This window comes from Hippocampus guttulatus, chromosome 23 (genome assembly GCF_054856545.1).
Source record: "Hippocampus guttulatus isolate MCC_2025c chromosome 23, RoL_Hgut_1.0, whole genome shotgun sequence".
Taxonomy (NCBI): Eukaryota; Metazoa; Chordata; class Actinopteri; order Syngnathiformes; family Syngnathidae; genus Hippocampus; species Hippocampus guttulatus.
In genome coordinates this window covers 54,004-75,653 of record NC_141283.1, presented here as the reverse complement: position 1 = coordinate 75,653, position 21,650 = coordinate 54,004, and the positions used below count along the sequence as shown (strand labels likewise).

The following is a 21,650-nucleotide window of genomic DNA, read 5'->3' as shown; positions in this document are numbered from 1 at the left end:
AAACACAATGCTGAAGCTCCCGGGAGATAAATCAAATTTGGTGCTTTTGTGGTTTCAGATGCAACTCTTGAACGTCTCTTAACAGGAAATTGTACAGGCAGATCATTGCAGCTCATCCAGTTTTGTTCCTGTGCTCCCCCCATAGGCAGTTGTGCATTGAGATGCGAGGAACTCGGGTTACGAGATTTTTTAGACGCTTTTGCTTTGGCTCGCTCGTGTAAACGTGAGAGACCAGCACTGTATGGTGACTCCCTCTTGACGTGTGCTGTCAAATTAAACACAAAAGAAAGAGAATTACACTTTGTGTATTTAAAAGAGCCATATAACCTTGCCTGAAAGAACATTTTCTTTATCTTCTGCAAAGAGCAAGTAATATTCATGGTGTGCTGAGGAGCTGAGATGGTCTCCATGTACCGTGCATAGATCTGTTCGTCTTGTACCGCAGCCCAATGGCCAGTGATGTGATGCGAATTGACACTTTGAGTTGTGAGCGTGGTCACCCAACGAATAGAACTCGTATCTCAAGGTTCCATTGTAGCTGCCAGGTGAACATATAAAAAAAAAGATTTGCTCTTCCCTAAAAACAAAAGACTTGTCATTAACTTAATTTTGCATTTTGTCCCCGGTAATGCACACCATTTGTTTTCCCAACATTTTCATGGTTCCGTGTCGAAGGGGATTTGAACATTTCATTCATGGCGCTGCCATCGAGCAGCAGTGGCTCCTCGTTTAAGTGAGAGTGGAGCACAGGCAGGCATCCAAAAACGAGTCGTCTTCGAGATGAGTGAGAGATGTTGGCGTGCAGATGATGTTGGCTCGCTCACAACATCTTTTCCTTATATTATATATATAATCCGTGCTTGTGTCGTGCAGTCTTCTGTAATGCTGGGTGAATAAAGGACGTCAATATGCCTATTTAGAACTGCCTCCAAAGGTGATTGCTAATATTAGAATATACTGAGCGCGTGTGTGTGAAATTAATCCATTCAAAATATTTTGAATTGATATTTTTATTAACTGAACCAAACAAATCAATCAGGGCCTATACTCTCTGCAGTTTAGTAGATACGCCACACCACCCTTACCGCCACCATATGAGAACTGCCCATGAATCTATTTTAGCATGGCTTTTATGTGCGCCTACGAGCCAACAAATAGCAATGACAATCCACCACACTCGGTACACCAGAACAAGATTCATAATAACGATGGATCCGTGTGACCGTAGTATTAAAAACGTAACCAACATAGACATTTGGTTGAGGAAAATTGTATTGGCTGCCAATGCTTGAGGGCACACGTATAGTGCATACCTGGCATGCATTGCCGCATTGTTGTCGACTTCTGTCTCTCGTCTGTCAAGATTGTGCAGTCATGCGACTCAGCCATTCCCGTCATCCCCTCCGTTGCCGTGTCGTAATCGGCAAGCGGGAGGGTTGCCATAGCGCCGCAACTCCACCACATCGTCTTACTGAGGTTTGAGCTAGAAAGCTAATTGAATATCGTGTCCTCCGACCCTTTTAATGTCAAAGCCTTTGATGCCCCCCCCCGACCCCCCAGCACCAGATGGGGTCTCACCCGAATGCGACGCAGAACAGATGCCGGCAATTAGTGTTATCGGCAAATGCTGTGTTAGAGACCTTGTTAGAAGCTTTTTTTTGACTTTGAACATTTTCCTCAAAAATGCAGCGTTGCCCTCGCTCAACTTGTTCTGTCTTTTTTTTAATATAAATGTGTCCAATAATATCCAGCGCACCTGAGGGTCAGAACTGTGTGTTTGCACAAGGCTTGAAGTCAACTGAGGTGAAGAAAAAAAAAATTTGAATAATGCCAGCAGAGCAGGCACACACCTCCACAGGACTTGAAGCGAAATTAAATTTTGGGGGCTCTCTAGTTCTGCTGATAATAAAATCTAACGTCTATTAATTGCTCTTGTGGACCCACGAGTGGTTGTGGAGCCTATTCGGAATCCTTCTCAGCAGCTGTACACGCGCTTCGATCCACTTCAGCTCAATTGCTTGTCTTTTCTTCTAGGACTCCACCACTGTGAGCCCCGTGACGGTAACCGTTGACCCCAAAGGCTACTTCCTCTACTGGACTGACCAAAGCAAGGTAAGGCTCTCCTGCTACACCACTGTACTATTTTTGCGAGATATTTGTAAGTCGGAGTGTCTGGCTTGTTTTTCTTCCCTGCAGCACCGAGGGTGCAAGCAAACTTAAAGTGCATACACAATGTAGACATAATCCCCAAAGCGGAAAACCTGTCTGTGAAAAGGTTGCCAGTTAAAGCATTTACACGTGAGAGAGGTGACGGGCTAACTGTCGTACAGAACAAAGCTGGGACATTCTCTCACATTTGAATTCAAATATTTGATTCAGGCATTAACCCGACACCCGTGAGATGCAAGCGTTGTCTATTGTTCCTCTCCAAAGTCTCCAAACCCGCTCTTGGATTGTCAGCACAGTCTGTAAAAACTCACTGGCGAAAGAGGAGGATGGACTCGCCAAGCTATTGCCGTTTGTATTGTGTGTGTGTGTGTGTGTGTGTGTGTGTGTGTGTGTGTGTGTGTGTGTGTGTGTGTGTGTGTGTGTGTGTGTGTGTGCCACGCTATGAAATAGCCTTCATTGATTTTATCTTGGCCCTCATGAGGGCATCTTGAGATGTGCGCGGGACTGCTAATGCGACCGAACCTCCCCTGAGCGCTAATTAGTATTAGCACCCCGCGCGAAGGTAGTTGAGGACCTTTGTTTGGCGGGTAACTTTAGATGTCGACCGTGAAGAGAACAGAACAACCTTCATCCAAGCCCACCTGAGGCGCTTTACCTTCTGTTTACACCCAGCTATATGCGCTAAAGGTCACTTGTACAGTGTACATCAACAAAAATATCGATTTGGTGCATTGCTCGAGTCCAAATTGGATTTTTTTTAAAAAAAATTGTAATTCATTGTGCCTTTTTTGGAAATTCTGGCATGTCGTCACAGGCAATTTGCTTGGGCATGTCTAAAATTGAACAGTGATATAAAGTTTAGGCATTATAGTGGAGCGACTTGTTATGCTTTTGACGGGCAAAACGTTTTTTTTTAACATTTTCATCTCCTTTTCGTTGTGTCTTGACCGATATGTGGAAATGTATTGCAAGGTTGATTTTCATTCAGCGGCGTCATCGCCGATGTTAGCTTTGTGTTCGTATCTTTGTGTGTGGTCTCCTATTCACTCTCTCGTGGCTTTTTGACACCGGTCCTTAAAACTGGTGTGACCCGGGCCGGCCGGCAAAGCTCTATTAGGACATGCGCAAGTGTTGTATTCGCCGTGCGGTTTTTCGCGGACGTCGCCTCGTGTTTATAGACCCGCCGCGTGTTCTCGCGGACGTCTGTTGAGCAGGCCATCTTAAACATGGAGCGACGCCGCCCGACGTCCAGTTGTGTTATGCGGCTGTCGGGGGGGGGGGGGGGGGGGCGTAATGGCCTGCAGAGTAAAAGCATTCCTGGGATTCCTTGAGGAACTACAACACAACTGCAGTCAGCTCACCAGTAAACGGCGCTGACTGAGGGTCTGCAGATTTAACTTGCCTTGTAAATGGACTAATAGTGTCCGCGCTGTTGTTTACTATCAATCAAATATAAACACTTCCTTTGTTGAGTAATTACGGTGAGTCAAGCGTATTTTCTCAGTATTCACAGCCGTTCAATTATTTTCACGCTGGCGCGAGGGTATCGTTAGTGCCCCGGTGTACTTAACGGCTTGTCCGTTGAGGGTACGCGCGGCTAACTCACACCGCCACCCGCGCAGCCCGCCGACCTCGGACAAAGAACAGGTGCTTCTTTTTGAAGTTTAAAAATAATTAGCGCCGCTGTCGGCCACGGCGGGGGTTGAGAGGCCGGCGAAAGTGGACAGGGCGCGTAAAATTAACTGTCCCTTTTTTGCTCGAGTTGCCATGCGACCGCTCTCACGCCACCTTTTCAAAATGTCACATTCTGTTTCGGTCGCTGCTCGTTTCCCGGAGAATACCGCTCGTTCTGAGAATGATATCGTAGGAAGGCGTTGTTTGTGCTTTGTTTCCCCCCGCCCCCCTCCCCTTAGCCAGCAAACGAAAGGTTAAAAAGGCTCTCAAATGAGGGAGCTGTGTGTTGACGCTGTCAGTCGCCCCCCCCCCCCCCCTCCAATAAGCGCTCAACGTATTGAGCGTGAGTGATGTACCCAAAGTGACAGGAAATCAGACTATGCCCATTCCGCGCCGCCCGTATCCAAGTCTCTGCAGAATACGCCGGCGCGTTCGCTCGAGCGCAGCAATTTCACTTGATCGCCGAGCTTGTTGCGCCACTTTCTCCGTCGGCGCTCCGAGACAAGCGAGGAGCAACAGAATAAATCCACAGCCAATCGAAAGAAAAGTGAATTGTGAGCTCAGCCGAGTCATAGCCTGCCACGCCGTGGCCCTTTCTCATCATTTGCAACCGAGAGCCAGTTTGAGAGGCACCGAGGGGAAAGTCACAAGTTGCCTCTTGGAGCCGCATTTTCACCAAGCAACACGCTTAAGCTCCATTTCGTATGCAAATCTTTTGTTTCCGTTCTACAAAAGCACAGATAGGACCAGAAAAAAAAACTGCCCCTTTTTTCTGGCTTACCATCAGAAGAATTCTGAGGCGTCCTAGGCCTCCTTCTGGGTTGTACCTTTCTGTGAGGCGTCTGTAAAGCTTCCAAGGCAGAAGGCCCGAGAACCCTTGGACGAGACATCAGTGACCGTAAAGTCTCGAAGGAAAATCCTCTGGAACTGATGAAATGACTTTGTGGCAACCTTGCGTCCTTCGTAGCAACCACGTGGGCATCACCCGGTCTTGAGTACAAGCCCGATCGAATGAACCCAACGGACCATACCGTGTAATGCGAATTTGGAGATTTGATGTCACGGATAAATCCTCCATTTTTATGGGGCCCGTTTGGAAAAGTGCGATAGAGGTCTGTAAGTCATTGCATTGTTGTCAGATGAGGTTAATCCTTCCGAATAGGGCGCATACCAAACGGAGGGAACGTTCAGAAATTTATGTTCCAACATTAATTTTAAGGTTTATGCCTTTAAATACTGTGGCCAGGAACTTATTGATATTGACCTTACATGCTTGGGGACTGTAACTTTTTATCTATGTTATTTATGGGCTGGTCACGTCATGTTATGATCACCCGGCCCGTGCCGCGACAAAGGCTGCTTATATTTTCTTGCCGCATCCATCAATCAGCCTGCGCACCCTGAAAGGGCACAAAACTAGAGAGTGTAAAAATGTTGACCTGATGCATTGTTAAGTCGATGTGTCAAGCGAGTCCCAAGCGGAAAAACAGGATCAGCCTCTTTTGTTTGTGGGAAAATAATTACGATGGGTCCAATGGGGGGGAGTATCATGGTTCATGAGGAGTGTTGAGTGCGATCAGCTCGTTCGAAAGTGCTGCGTCTGGTTGCCTGGCTAAAATCTGCCAGAAGAGTAAAGAGGGTGATTAAGTGTCTCATTGTCTCGTGGGCGCAGGTATTTAGAATGCAGATGCTGGCCCATTTCTGGCCCGCCGATTAAAGTAAAGGTGATCTGAGATCAATTTAACGCAAAATACAAAGAATCGTTTGCTCTGTGCGTAAGGTACAGATGCGCAAACGTTCTTCCTTCTGAGGTCGTAACAGGATTAACCGTTCGTAATAAACACCCCTTACACGTGTGCAGCCACTTGTCGATCTCTGGAAATTGTTGACGTCAGCTGGTCTGGATTCATTAAATCCTTCAGGACTGGATTTGCAATATGAGGTTTCATCACGGGGCTCACTCTCCGAAAGTGACATTTAAAATTGGTTGCCATGGCAATCCACTTAGGGCAGCTTTTTTTTTTTTTTAATATAAAGCTGAATGCGCTTTCGAAGACGTTCACAACTCATTGTTACAGCGCGTCAGCTTTTTTTTTCTTTTTTTTTTTTTCTTTCCTGATATGTCACAAATGAGTTTGAAGCTGGAGTGAGTTGAATCCACAGAGACATGTGAAAAATAGTTCCTTAGAAGTCCTGAATGCGTGGGACATTTGGACAATAGAGTGGCTTCGATCAGTTTTCAGAAAAATTAGTTTTTTGGAACTCACAAAAAGTTGGAAGAACCACAATCATTTGACAGAATTCTGGCGCACAATAACAAGAGCGAGAAATGACAAACTTCCATATGCTGTGGACCCCGTAGGGTTAATTTCCAGAATTGGTGAATGAATTTATAGCGATGGCAATCAGTGCTCAGTGGCAAGCGGCTTCCACTTCAAGGCCCATTTGTTCGCCGAGCAATTAGCAAGGCTTTTTTTTTTTTTTGCCACAATTTCCTTTTGTTTCCTACCGCACATCAACGAACGAGCGTCAACCAGCTCGAGTGGGCGACTGGAAAGTAGAAAAGGTCTTTAACTCCATCATGCCGGGAGGAGATGGATGTTGAGTGGTGAGTGGGATCGTAAGTAGGCATAATAACCCATAGCCAAGTTTTTTTTTCTCCCCATTGAGTGACCTTGTTAATCATTTACAAGCATGTTAGAAGAGGCTGCATAGCTTGCGTTCGCTCGCATAAATTCCCAACTCTTGTTGTCTGAGGCCATAATATTAGGCAGATGATTGCGTTTGAGCTCCGGATATTTCCATCCATCCATCCATTATCCTCACGAGGGTCTTCAGGCAGCAGCAGGCAGGGGGGGGGGAAACACCCTGAACCGGTTGCCAGCCAATCACAGGGCACAACCATTCATGCTCACAATCACGCCTCGGGACAATGTAGAGTGCTCCATTCACCTGCCATGCATGTTTTTGGAATGTGGGAGGAAACCGGAATACCCGGAGAAAACCCACACAGGAGAACATGCAAACTCCACACAGGAAGGCCGGAGCAGGAATCGAACCCACTGTGCCGCCAGATGTTTCCAACTTCCCTTTTTTTCTTATCCCCCCAAAGCAGTCACACTTCCACCATGGCTGCTGCTCTCGCTCATCTCCACACCCGGTTTCCACTTGGTGGCCGGTGCGTGTCATAGATGTGGGTCAGTCGCGCATCACCCCACATCCCCCCCCCCCCCCCCTGCTGAACTCAATTGAATTTCAACCGGGGGCTTATAAGGAGGTGTCGAATTCAGACAGCTGGAGAGAAACGAGAGAGGCTTGAACCGAATTTGAATGAAACAATCCTCCACTTTGCTCAATGCTGCAATGTGCTTTCGCCGCCTTTTCTTTGAACCCATCGATCTTGTCAGAAAGGATGTCAGGTAAAACGATAACCGGTAAGCGTATTGGGAATGCTCCGACGGAAAGACCGAACACTAAGCGCGTTAGATTTGCCCCGCAGAGAGCGAATGATGAATGGATTTCTCTTTCGGCGCCCCGTTTTGTCCTGACATCAAAAAAGGCACCGCGGATGCCGCCTGAGCCGGCGAGGCGGCGGAGCTGCTCTGCTGGCTGCCACTGCCGTTGATCCTCAAAGGACTCGATGTTGAGTTGCTGCGCCTGTGATGTCGCGGTTGCGGTCTGAATGGAAAAGAGGCACGGCGGGTCGAAAACGAAATCTCTTGAAGCGATTGTCGAAATTCCACAAATGTCAATCGACACGAATGTAGCTCCCAGAATGGACTCTCAAGGTACCTTATGCCAGTTGTGTTTTTGTTTGTACCTTATCCGGGACTAAAAATGTGCAAGTTTATGCAAGTCAAGAGTCAAAGATACCCACGCAGGGCACTTCAAGCCTTAGGAGGTACATTGAAAGCACTTTTACGGAGAGCCTCCTCGTGGAGTTGTCCTTTCGTGTGTGTCCACATTTGCATTTGGAAGGACTTGGAGAGGTGATCTCTTGGATGATCCTTTGCGACAAAACACAAGGAGGCCCCGTGAAGGAGGCTCAAACGGAAAGAGCCGACCAAAGAGCACTGACGAAAGGACAAGTAAAATGGAGGAATGCGGGTTGGTGTCGTTGCACGCACCCACGTCGACTTGACAAGACGCTCGCCGCCATCCAAAGACGGCAGACGAGGTTGAATCTCAGTGAAAGAGACAGATGTCCGCCCAGAGGACAGGTGAGACGTCAGGGGAGCGGCGAGGGGCGACGCGCAACAAAGCGGTTTGATGGACGGACGGCGTGAGCAGTTTTGCTTTCCCTCCTGTCATCCCCGCAACGCTCCGCTATCTGTCAAACGGGGGAGTGTACTCATGCGCCTTCCGCAGTCCCCTCGGCGCTCTCCATCCGTCAAGTGCGGGAGCCGGAGTGTGTCTGTGCATTTGTGCTCATTTGATTGGCACGGAGGAACACGGTCACCAGATGCTGAGTGTTTACGCCGCAATAAAGACGTGGCCGTGCACGGGCGGACATTTTTGCTCCTCGCTTTTCAGGAGACCCCAAAATGTTTGTTCCCCCTTGACGATTGCATCATCAAAGAGAGACAAGAGAAAAAGTTGCTGGTCGAGTTTCCTCCTGCATCCCTTTTTTTTTTTTTTTTTTTTTTTTTTCATCTGCACCTCGGCTGTTTGTCGGAGCGTGTCAGATATCCCGATAGCTAGAATCAAGCGCCGGCGCTCTCCTCAGACACTTTTGGGCCTCTTTTCTCACACCTTGGTTCACTCCTTCTGGCCGACCTGTCATCCCTCATCATTCTCTCTCGTTTTTTTTGGTTGTTTTTTTTATAATGACCTGGCTGGTTATCAAAGTCCTGTGCGGCTGTCAAGGAGCCACTTTTTTTTTCTTTTTTTTTTTTGGGAAGCAGCCTGACTCGATGCTTATTCATCTTTCTTCATCTAAGTCAGGGGTGTCAAACTCATTTTCGTCGCGGGCCACATTGCAGTTGCTCTTCCCCTTGGAGGGCCGTTATGACTGTGAAACCATATAAAGAAGTCAAGTCTCATTTATTACATTTGATCATATTAAATTTGGGTACAGATTTTAGGAAGCATCGTGGAAGTTGACATGTTGGATTGGCTTTCGCGGGCCACATAAAATTGTGTAGCGGGCCAGATTTGGCCCCCGGGCCTTGGGTTTGACACCTGCGATCTACGTGAATGTGTCACGAGGCTTCAGACCTTGGATAGGCAGGTGGAAGGATAGATACAGTACATACGATATAGATAGCTACACTACCACTCTGTCTCTATCTCTGTCCATCAAAACATCCATCTATTCATTCGCCAATCCATCTTTTTGGGGGATATACTTGATCTTGACAACATTCCTCGACAAAGTTGCGTCGCATCTGTCATCCTGTGGACTTGAGATGAAATCTTCAGTTGATATATCTGGAAATGTCCGGAATTGACTCAATAAGAGACACGACGAGCTTCTCTCTATCGGCAGCCTCCATCATGGCTTTCCCAGCGATTCTCAGTCACGCATTGGCGTAAACGCAGAACGGGAAGTCATCGAGAGGAGGCCGAGGGGTGAAATATGACAAAGATCATCAACTCAGTACGCAGCGGCGACTGCACCTTATCTCAAAGGTCTTTTACTTCCCCTCATTTCCGTTTTCCCTCCGCCATCATTTACCACTTTGACTCTCATGAAATATTCAATCTGTGGCTGTAACGTCCGGATTAATCAATCGTCCATCCTTTTTGACTTTCGCAAAGGCATCCAGTCGAAAGAGACAAGGAGGGATACATCAGAAGCGACCACTCTCCTCCCACGTGTGCGCTCTCCGCGCAGCCACCCGAGACTTCAGCCTCCCTGTTGTCCTTTACCAAGCAGACGCATGGATGAGTTGAGCGACTGTGACTCGCCGTGCGAGCGCCACCTGTTTCCTGACACCTGCTGTTTCTATTATTTTAGGGAGTCTCCAGCGCCTGCATATATATATATATATATATATATATATATATATATATATATTTGCCATTTTGTATCGTATATATATATATACATATATATATATATATATATATATATACGATACAAAATGGCGGTGTCCCCGGGACCTTTTGGATACGCTTTTCGTTGCGTTTTCTGTCATTTTCCGTGTCGTCAACTGTTTTCTGGTTCAGAGCAGCTTCGTTCCAGATGAGTACTGGCAGTCTATGGAGGTCGCATTTTTTCTCTCTCTCTCTCTCTCTCTCTCTCTATATATATATATATATATATATATATATATATATATGGACACACGTCATACGCCTGTATGGTCATGATAGCTTTGCTAAAATATGAAGTCAAACAGTGGATTAGGACTTGCGAATTGAATATTTCTGCATCCATGATGAATCCCGCAAAAAATTCAGGCCACTGCTGTTCTTGCCGAACAAAAAAAAAAGAAAGTCATGTTTTCCATTAGAATAAGCAGCATGTTGCAGATACATCAGGGCGATCCGCAGCAAGACAATATTGCCCGCGGCCGTCGCAGGTTAAGCACGCTCATTAATTTCTCTAGTTTCTCCCGACCCCCGCTGGTGCCGCCGCTCGCTTCCGAGGACGTGCCGCGTATGCTAACGGGCTTCCGTTCTTTATTTATTTATTTATGTATTTATTTATGTACTTTTTTTTTTTTTTGCTGGCCGTTGCACTTTGAAAAAGGCAGAGGAGGCAAGAGAAGAGGCGAGGCACAGATGATGTGATGAAGAATATAAGTTGCACGCAAGCTATGTTGCTCGGATAGGAACCGTTTTTAAAATCGCCACCTGCGAAAGGAAAAGATTCTAAAAGAGTCAAAGTCATTCTTGTTGTAGACATTAAGTGACCAAAAGAGTTTGAATATTTAAAAAAAATATATTTAAGCTCATCATCCGATTAATCGGTTCTTGGAATTTTATCAGGCCGAATACCTGAACCTTCGTTCAGTCAATGCGGCAAACGATCGCGGATCCACAGTAAGATGCATCGCTGAATCATTCAGCTCACCCCTGACTGTGATGTTCTCTTTCCCCTGCAGGAGACCGACTTACTGGACATCGCCTACATCAAAGATGCCCGCAATGGAAAATGCACCAAAACTCCAAAGGTGAGCCCAAATGGTGTGCAGTATTGATTGTAATGGACAAAAAAATAATAATAATAAACTGAACACACTTCAGTTTGAGCGAGGGATTCTAAACGGAGCACGTGACGGCTAAGATGGCCGACGTCTCGGAAATCCATTACCGCGAGATGGAGACGAGCTGTCTGAGGTTGTGATGAGTGAGGTCGGCAGAAAAAGGAAGGAGGCAGGGAAGGATGTATCTATAGTGCCGTAGTTAGCACGTTGCTGTCGGGTTGAGTAAAGTCATTATTCAAACCCCCCCCTGCCCCCAAAAAAAATTCAGTTCAGCAAAATGGGCCAAGTAATGTAACATAAAATGTGGATTTTACACTGCATTGCATGGTTACATTTTGAAATGAATCTTTTTTTTCACCATGATAATAATTGCAAAAATATTTGTCATCAACAGCAAAAACCTTTTGAAGTAGAAAGTAGTTGAGGTAATGAAACATAATCATAATACAAGAATTGCAAAATATCGATACAATATTTTTCACTCAATTCAATGATGAATACAATTTAAATAAATTTATTGCAAATTAAATTCAACAAGTCCACTGTACTGTTTTAGTGTAAGATTATGGCCCTGTTTTTAAAATCCGAAAATGGTCCCAAAAAAATACAAATTAAAGAAAAAATTGCGAAAATAAAACCTCCACACCACTTCAATGTTGCAAATATTGGACACATAATTTTTACACCATGCATACATTTTAAAATTTTCCGTTTTGTTATTTTTTTGGGCGTGCGGGGTGTAAAATACCCCACTAAATTGCTTGCCATTTTTTTTAATGTCACCACCACCCTGCAGAGCTGAATCAGATCCACTATAAAAATGCTGCCTTGAGATGAAGAAAATCAATATCGCTGATCAATAGTGGCTACGTATCATCACTCTGTGCGAGAGGAAGGATAGCGAGCGAGCGAGAGAGAGACAGCCTTCATCCATCTTCATTTATTTATTCTCCTGTTTCTATGTGGGTTTCCGCGGCGGCCAAATTGCCCCAAACCAACATGGCAGCCTACAGCTTTGCACCCCCAGTCAGGCGAAGTCACGCTCCACAGGCAGCGTGTCATTAGACGTAGCTGCGTCTCGCCGGTTATGATTTCATTTCCCTGCTCCACCTGCTTTGCTTTTTTTTCCTTTTTACATAAAAATAACGTGGCTCATTGTCTCGCCATCAAACGCGTGGCCGGCCCGCCGGCGTCTTCGCGCCACCCCACCTGTGAGCGGTCGCTGCTCGTACGTGACTCACTCTCCCGAGCCTGATGGAGGCGCATTGATGAGTGTTGTTGGATGCTCTTTTTGCACGTGTCGCTCCGTGTGTGTTCAAGTAGCGCGACTGTGTCCTTACTGGCACTAATTAGCATGCACCCACCCGGCCGTCATTCACACTGATTAGATTGGGGGCTTGTCAGAGCAACGCTTTGTACGACAGGGTGGATCTCCGAGTCAACCACAGACAAGCGGAGGGACGCGTTGTCTTCTTTTCTTCATTTCCCCGACTGTCTGTGGTTATTTTTAGTGCTTTTGTGGCCGTCACAGAATGTTCCCGCTGCGGTGGCGACGACGCCGCGCGCTTTCATTTTCATTTTGGACCTCGCCTTTGTGGCCAAGTTCTCCAAAAGCCTCGTTTCCGCCGCTCCGCTTAGTTTATGATGATCAAAACTTCCACGACTACTGTAAAGCATCACAGTACCACTTTTTTGGCATTTAATGTATACAATGAATAAAATGAAAATAAATATCATCTGCTTCAGCATAAGCAGTCTAGGAAATGAACGGGTGGAAAGTGTGAGATATCTTGTCCGTTTTTTGTTTTTGTTTTTAGGGAACAGTTGATACCATCAAATGCAACAATAACAATTTGAAGTGTGCAAATTATTCTGTTTTTAAAAGTATAAATACCATTTGTTATTGTTAGTATTGTGCTATTTTTTTTTCTTCACGCTGGACTGATATTCCCATTCATGTCATACCTTTTTGAACAAATTTGTCGCCGTGTCAATCATGTGGTGAGGCAAGACCGCTGCTAGCAAGGCATTTAAACTTCCCGTCCCTTACTTAACAGTTTCCGTGGGACCTCATTAGGATTCAACTCCCCACACCCCTTCTCAGATTTACTATTTCCAACGAGAAGTGTTGAAGTTAAATGTCTGCCCCGAATGGCTTCCCCGGCACTGCCAGCTTGCAGCTCACCCCAGTAGACTGCTGCTAAATGCAGCTCAGCTTGTGTGTCCGCGGCCTTGTAACAGGATCCCGGTAAAGACCAGCAGGCGCTCAACTGGGTATAGCCCACAGAAACAAATTATAGCCGCGAGAATGTACACGGTGTGGCTAACGCTATCATCGTCATCATCGCTGGTGTTAGGCATCAGTGGAATGAGAAGAGCTGCGGTGCTTGCGAGCACAACGCTAGCTTGTCACTTTGCAATGTTCACTGCGCTGCAAAGTGTTTTTTTTTTTTTTTTTGCTCGACACTTGAAGCAATGTCAACAAACAAACCCATTAACTCATATCGAGTATGAAACCCCTTGATGGGCTACTTTCAGCTCTGCTATTATTTTCTCCTTATGTCATGCCATTGGTCGCACAGTGAAGCCAAACCCCACTTTCGCAACCAGCGGCATACAGTAAGCGAGATACCGTGTTGCACCGCATGTATCCCACTGCAGCTGCCTCATGGCGTGTGTGTGTGTGTGTGGAGAAAGATGATATCGTGACGATGTCATGCTGCTATTCTCGGTATGCGTCGGTAGCCGTCTTTAAACGGGGCTAACAGTCCGTGAGTGCAAGGACGACTGGATTAGCGCCAAATCATTAAAGCCGTCTGGCGGCGATGGTGCTCCGTGTACTTGGGTGAATCTTTTACGTTGCGTTCCTCCGAATTGTAGTTCGTTTTCAGTGTGCGTCCCGTTAGTTTGGTAATATGAGCATCTGACCATGAAATGTCTCACAGAGCTAACCCGAAATAAAACACGCCCACTTATCACCTGGGTTTATTTTTCATCATGCTCATTGGCGGTTGAACTCCAATGACCTCAACCTTTCAGACTGAGCTACTCGTACCCCCCCGTCTGATCCGATTCCATTAAAAGATTCCATGGATTATTGATTTCCATAATAGAATCCGCCACCTCTCGCTCTGCGGCGGGAAAGAGGCCAACGAATAGAAGTGGCGGGTAAAAGGTTAGCCTGATTGACCGGCTTGGCTTTGGCTTTCTTCTTCGATCAATGTCCCCGATTAATTCCCCCTCTGTGCCATTAACGCCTGGCGAGAAATCGAAGGGGACGCTAGCTAGCTGGCTCTGACACTCGCTGATCCGCCAAACAACATGAAATGGAGAGCGGAGTGACCGACACAGATTACTCTCTCGGTGAAAAAGAAAAAGAGATTACAATGGTGCACCTGTTCCAGCCCCCCCAATCGGAATGCCGCTAACAGACCGTTACTTTGTCTTTTGAACTTCCTGAGTATCTTAGCTTGTATTCCGAAGGAAGAGAAGAGAAGGATATTGCTTTTCCAAACACATAAACCGCATTAAGCCCTCATGAACAATTTGACGATTGATTCGTCTCGGCGCTGTAAAATGCACAATGTAAATACACCGCGCCCCGTATTAAACCTATCTCAGACAATACACAAACAGCTCTCAAGATCGATGTCCAGTTCACAAAAGGGCAAGTGTAGCTTTGCCGACAGAAGGTTAGAAAGTTCTGCAAACAACTCCGCTCGTGCGTTTTCGAAAAAGAAATTGAACATGAGCGCCGGCCTCGGGGACTATCAGCGTCTAAACTCGCGCCGATGAAATCCCATGTGACATTTTGTTAAACACAGCAAATGTTGACCTTGGAGATGATCCAATACGCAAGAAGTGTCCGGGACAAGCTGAACAGCAAATACAGTGGCTTGAAAGTCAGCGTATTACTCGGGGCTGTCTGTCTTCATAAGCCTTTGCTCCTCTGAGTTAGAAGAAACTCCCCAACCTCAATAATCTGGACCAACATCTGTGCCGGTGTCTATTTACTGGAGCCATTGCATCACCCTCACGTGCTAACCTTTTCTACAATCAGTAGCCTAGTTAGAACCTTGTCCGCATCCTGTCAATTGACCCAATTTGACCTTTTGTGCTGCATTCACAGGCCAGTTTTTTTTTTTTTTTTTTTTGTGGTCTCGGATCATTTCATATGGAAAAGAGTTTCACGAATCACACCTGCATCGGCAGCGAAACGGCTCTTCCTACACGACGGGCTTGACACATGCTGGCTGTACGCGATCCACCGGGTTTGTTACCAGGGAAACCGCCGGTAGATGAGAACAAGAAGTAACGAGGGCGGCCAAGATTCTGTTGTGCACGGTGGCGCCCCCCCCCCCCCCCTCGTCAACCCCCACACCTCCTTTTCCTCTCCGTCGTCTGCTGTAATTGGAGATGATGAGATAATTAAACGGATTGTCATTGCATTGAAGCGCCCCAATTTAATATCACTTTTTTTTTTCTTTCCTTGTTTTTGCCACTCCAGTGAACACACCAGCGACGTGGTTTGATTCTGTTTCATCAACATCCAAACTTCCTGCCTGATTAATGATGGGCGCATCTGCAGTCGGCTGAGATAGGAAGCACATCAAAACCGTATTTTCCATCACTTATTTCCTGGCCGATTCTCCGAGAAAGCGCTCTGCTTTTAATTGGCAGCAAAAAAAAAAATAAAAAAACGCCTTAAAGTGACTCATCGCACTGATTGAAAAGTGTGAGTCATTTAAACGGCGGCAGCGCTAAAGGCGCGGCGCTAATAGTCGTCCCTTCAGAGGTGATTCTCACTCGCAGCGATGAACTTTCTCCACATTTCCTCTACCAATCGGCCGCATTTTAATTGGGCCCCGATCAATATCTCCCTAGCCGCCTTGTTATCAGCCATCTTTTTTTTTGTAAGGGACAAGCGTTTGTGGTGTGTGGATCAAATGATGGCTCAGCTCTTCAGGATTTTTTTTTTATGATTATTAATCGCCGCCACGGTCACACCAGCCACCCATTAATCACAGAGGTGAGGCGAGAGTGAAACATCGCAAGCCAGCTCCATGATCATTTTCAGTGGAAACTGTGTGTGTGTGTGTGTGTATGTGTTAGCACTTGTGTGTGTTATATGAAGACACTTTTTTAGCCACCTTGACCCCGTCCGCATTCTTTAGTTTTTTTTAGGAGGGGAATGGAGTGGCAATGTTGTGTTTTGAAAACACACTATCTCCTCAAAAGGAGTCATTAAAACCGGCAGATGTTTCGTCCTTTTTCTTTTTCTTTTAGGACTACTACTTTTCAAATAACTTTTTACGCCTCGCTTTTATTGGGCCCTTGGGTGTACCGAGTGAAGTGGCCTGTGAGTGTTTAAAAGGTCTGGCTGGTTGTCTCATTCGGTCTGTCTGTTGGTCATTCTGGCTCTCAGTTTCTTGATTCGTCGGTCAGTCACACTCTCCATCTTCTGTCGATCATTTGGATTCTCAACCAGTCTCTCATTCTCATTCAGTCTGTTGGTTGAATCATCATCGTTCTCAGCACACGAGCATAAAAAGCTGATCGGAAGCCAAGGTCTCTTTGGGTCGTTTTCTGCCATCAATGAGCCGTCAAGGATCATTAATCCCCCCCCCCCCCCCCGCCTCCCACCCCCCACCCCCCACCAGCAGCACATCCCAAGGTTTGTTTAAACTCACAGTCCTCCTTTTTGGCACACCTTCTGTGAAGCCTGCTTGGCGAGGGCAGATGGCTCGAGGATGTCCAAAACAGCGGGATGTCTTCATCACGCAGCAGCTACTAATGGCTAATTGCTAACTAGTGACCGCATGCATAAATCCTCGCAGTCGCCACACGGGTGTTCTGAATTTGATCATTTTGGCAGATTTTTGCGCGCATTGCCAAATTGAAAAAGGGAATATTACAGGAGCAAGGTGACAGCTCTCCAATTAAGGATGCGACAGTGATGATGGCAATAAAGCGCCTTGGCCGTGATGAATAGTCTTCATAAGGCAAAATTGCCTCTCAGACAGTTCAAACTTTGTCTTTCATTCAGTTTTTGACCATGTTGGTCATACGGGGAGTTGCAGACCGTTGGTCTCTCCTTTCGTTAAAACGGTTGGCGTCTGTGGACCACATGACGAGCATGTTTGGTGCAAAAATAGATGTGAAGCAGTCAGACAGCGTTAGGGTTAGCAAAATTGATTATTCGGTTGATCAGTTGATTATTCTCTTGACTTGACTGCTGCATGCAACTTAAAGGGCCACAGAGGTTGTCTGTGCGTGCAACTGGTGGTGCGCTGTTGTCCTGCGTTTGTTTCCTATCATACATCCAAACGGTCCAGAGGTACAGTGCAACATTTTGTGTCCAAATCAACCACAAAATATAAACACAACAACTGGCAAAGAATCCTTTTGAGCCCCTAGTACTGCCCTAGCAGAGCAAGGTCGGGGGGGCCCCCCGAGGGAGAGTCTACAATGGGGACTCGGAGTAAATAATTGACAATGAAGCCCTCAAGCTGTTGCCTGTGACCCATTGGTGGTGCAGCATGGAGGAAGCATATGCCCACTTCCTCCCCTCTTGAACTCTTTCCACTGGTGCCAAAACAGCCTTCTGTGTCCCGATATTCCACGAAGCAGATCCCTGCCTTCATAAATTCTTTTTTTTTTTGATTCATTTTCACCAGAGGTGACTTCTTTTTAAATAATGGGGCACATTACTCAGCAGTCGAGGGGGCTGTGTAGCAACACTAGATGCCAATGTGTTCGATGGTGTAATGTAGTCAAGCTGGAAGGGGAGGTTTTGCTTTTGAAGTGGAGATTTCCTGTACGTAAGGCCGCAAGTACGGAGACGGCGGACGTCATTTCCGACAGAATTTGATGAGGAAAAGCTTAATTGTTTCAAATTTAGTTTCGTTTCCGCTCGGTTTTTCCGCTGGAGCACGTTGAATGCTTTACGTGTGGACATTTTGTAACCTTTGCGAAAAGATTTTTGTGGCAGGCACGTTAAGTTTGGAGAGGTTTGAGTCGACCGCTGCTGCCAGTATTCTGTCAGCATTGTGCCGCCTTGAGTTAATGAGTGCGCCGCCAGACGGCGGCGTAATTACTGTAGTTTTGTACCTGCCGCTTTCTCGTGCCCGCTAGCCGTTTTAAGTGCCCGCCATCACCCGCTTGACAGACAGCTCGGGCCAAACGGGGGTTTTGACTCATTCAGTACCAGCCAATTCTGGACCAACTCTGAAAAGACGTTTTAAAACGTCTTTGGGAGTGAATGAGTTAAGGATGGCTGAAGTATCGTGTTTCTTGTCCTTATCTGCATTTTTTTTTTGCCTTTCTAATCTCACACCTGTTTGTTTCTTTTATGACACAGACGCAGTTCTTACTCCATCATATCATTTTCCAAGCAGGAACACAGGCCGTTTTAAAACACAATATCTTGTAAAAACCAGTGGTTCGTAAAGCCTTGTAACGAATGGATGTAGAGAAACAATCAACAAGCAAACTCCACATAACCTCCTCATTAGAGGCGGCACAAAGAATACAACCGTAATTGTTCCCGATCTCCCCTCCTCCCCAAGCATCTGCCGCCTCGATGAAATTCTGCAGCCTTTGGATTTGGCAGCGTCATGCATCGTTACGCAACTCCTTCGCTCGAGCTTGGAAGATGAAGTCTCGCCTATTTGGTTTTGTGTGATTCCGTAATGAGGTGTGTGTTCGGCTTGCGTGCGTGAATGCGCGTGTGTTGAGACTGATGGAGTTGACGTGCAGGAAGTGTGCGCGGCAGGTAGAGCGCTTCCACCTCATCGAACGCGACCCTCTTGCCCCTTTCCGCCTCTCTGACTTTGCCTGCACACTCAGCGGGAACTACATTTTTTTCCCCCCACTGCCGCTTACTCTGAAACTTTATTTGCACTCTAACAATTTTCCTCAGTTGCCCTTAGCCTCAATTTAATCTAAGAATGGATTTACAGTCACCATTGGGATATGTGTCATGTCAGTGTCACATAATGGCAGCAGCAGCTTATAAAAAGAGATACAAAGGGAGCGTATGTTGTAAAGGGGCTTATGGAGCTGTATTATTGCAGATCCTTACATAACTGCACATTAAAAAAGAAAAAGCACGTACTCCCATCTATGAGTAAAAGGTTCCAATTTCCTCACTATTTCCGCAGCTTCAAAGTCTCGCCGCCGTCACGTGCGCCCCGTCAAAACACTCGAGGCTGCATTAACCGCATAATGCAAAGTGCTTGTTTCGCGTGCTGCGTCGCCAAAATAGTAAAAAAAAAAAAAAAAAAAAGAACCCTGGCTCAAAAAGAAGAATGACGACAAGGAGTGTAAGTGACGAGCTCCTCTGTGGCAGATTAGCGACGGCTAACGATGATTTACTTATCGGGATCGCCGTGATTGGCAGACAAAGACCCAGAGGCGATGAAATTGTTTTCCTGAGTGAGTGCACCCGGGAAGAAGTGTCACTTTGGTTGTCTGCCGGCTCCTGCCGTGAACGAAAGAAGTGAAACAAGCTTTCCTAATCAACCTCCAGGCATATTTGTTTTTTGTTTTGTTTTTTTGGTCCAATATGGCTCTTTGAACATTTTAGGTTGCCGAGCCCTCCTTGAGACTAACCCTGATGCGAAAGGGTTCCAGCATGACTTTTTTTCCCCCCATCCCCCTAGATAATTTCTTCAGGTTTCACTTTCTTTTGGTGGAAAATAGGTCCCATTAATTTCGCCCACACCGTGTTACACTCAAGACCACTGCATCTCATGTGTGAAGTCGCCGCCCCGAAGGCATCCGAGCGCCTTGGCGGCTTTTCGGCGCCGCCTCGTGAAGAATGACTGCATTAAATTGGCACAAGGCTGTGATTGGATTATTCATGACCAAAGGATGAGGCTTACATCGGTTGTATAACTGCTCTTTTGAAAAATACATTTTTCACGCTGCTCAGCTCTGGAGTGCGTCACAAGATGAATCTACCCCCAGAGCCAACATTCGGCTTGTCAGCATCCGGCATTTGAAGAATGACATAAGTGAAGTACTCCCTGGCCCTTCGTTATTGGAGCATCCATTCATCCATTTTGTTCAACTTTCTCTGTCAGGACCAAGGCCAATGGCTTAGATAAATGTTTTTTCTGCTTGTGGGGCGGTATGAGAAGTCTTCTTCTCTCCTGACTGAAGTGTCAGTTAGAAAAATGTCACGTGAGAAGCACCAGTGGCCGTAATTCACATTCCAATCGTTGAGGAATAATTTGGTGGAAATTCAGACGTGGGTTTAGCCTACCATGGAGTGGTTCTTTGCCTTAAAATCTGTTCGGATATGGTGCATGGTCTGTTTTTCCCATTATCTACCTGAGGGGTCTATCATCACCCCTGGGATTAGGGCGTCGAACTACATTTCCTCGGTAGATGAATCGGCAGAATTGGCAACCAATGGTTGTGGAAGATCCAATGACAGTCAAGCTCGAGATCCCATCCGTCAATGTCAGATATGCGTTTCTTGCCGGCCGTGACCTATGAATTGTCCCTGCGGGTGGCGGCCACACTGAGTTATGAGAGCGATCCAACGTGCAGCCTTCGGTATGTGGGGGTGTTGCCGTGCAATCATGGGGAAGGGAACCCCCCCCCCCCTCCTGATTAAAAATAAATAAATAAAAATTACCCTCTTCTTCGTCTTCCTTCCCATCCTTTTTTCCCCAGAGATTTGTACGTGTTGTTCATGAGCTCACACCAGAGACAGTCGTCATGTTCGGGTTATGAAAGGTGTCCGCGCCATTAAATAGGCTGTTTGATCAGTTGGGAAGCTTTAAAGCTCAACTACACGCCCACAGCAGGCAAGGGGGCGGGGAGGTGGTGGGGAAAGCTTTGGTGCCGCAAAAGTAAGTGTGTGAATCGGAAGGTTTTCGAGTTATTTTGGCAGGGCTGGATTAGCGTTAGCTCTGCCTGAGTACTTTGCCACAAAAACATTTGTGGTGTGTGAAGCTGTAAGATGTCTCGTTTCAAAGGAAGTACTTCCTGCTTTTCATTTGATTGTCGAGCATAGTTTGATGCCCCCCCCCCCCCCTGATACAGTTTGCCATACAATTGTTGACGAAAGGGCAGCACGTCTGCTCACACCATGTCTCGCTAGGATGAACAACAGATGAAGCTTCCAATTGATTAATTGATGGATTTGTCCGTCCGGTGATCGCAGTGCACAAAGGCGTCCTTTGATTTCGGCTTCATGACCCGTGCTGTCCCGTAACCTCACCCCACCGCCACAGTAACTCACATTTCACATCCACAGCTTTCAGCTATTGACCGTGACTTTCCTCGTGTTGCCACTCTTCCCTTGGTCACTCCCCGCAATGCTAACCTGTCGCAAGGGACCGCTAATGGCTTCTTCCTAGCGGCAGTGCGTTTTAGCAAATTGAAAGTGGCCTTTCTTTCCCCCCGACCCTTTTTTTTATGGGTTGGTTGATGGTTAGAGTGACTGATGCATCCCTGGCCATAATCAGCCATCTTCAGGATTGTTTCTTGGATGGCCAAAAGGGAAAAGTGAGGTGGACGGATTCCGGAAATGGGGAGGTTCCATTTTGGCCGTCCTGGCCTGATGGAAGAGTGAGGCAGCACATAAAGCTCTTTGTTTGATTTGTTCAGTTATCGCAGCTCGTTTGCTTGCCCCGCTAA

General features: G+C 46.5%; 1 protein-coding gene across 2 annotated transcripts in view; it reads left to right on the top strand.

Annotated features, from left to right (window-relative positions):
• LOC147185543 (1-phosphatidylinositol 4,5-bisphosphate phosphodiesterase beta-1-like) overlaps positions 1-21,650 on the top strand; it is a 46,604-nt gene that overhangs the window by 1,700 nt on the left and 23,254 nt on the right. For both annotated transcript variants that reach the window (XR_015099454.1, XM_086104368.1), the window contains exons 2-3: positions 2,035-2,112; positions 10,896-10,964. Coding sequence is in view for 1 of the 2 variants with exons in the window: in XM_086104368.1 (XP_085960494.1) it covers positions 2,035-2,112; positions 10,896-10,964 (147 nt within the window). In the remaining variant the exon portion in view is untranslated. The remainder of the gene's footprint in view (positions 1-2,034; positions 2,113-10,895; positions 10,965-21,650) is intronic.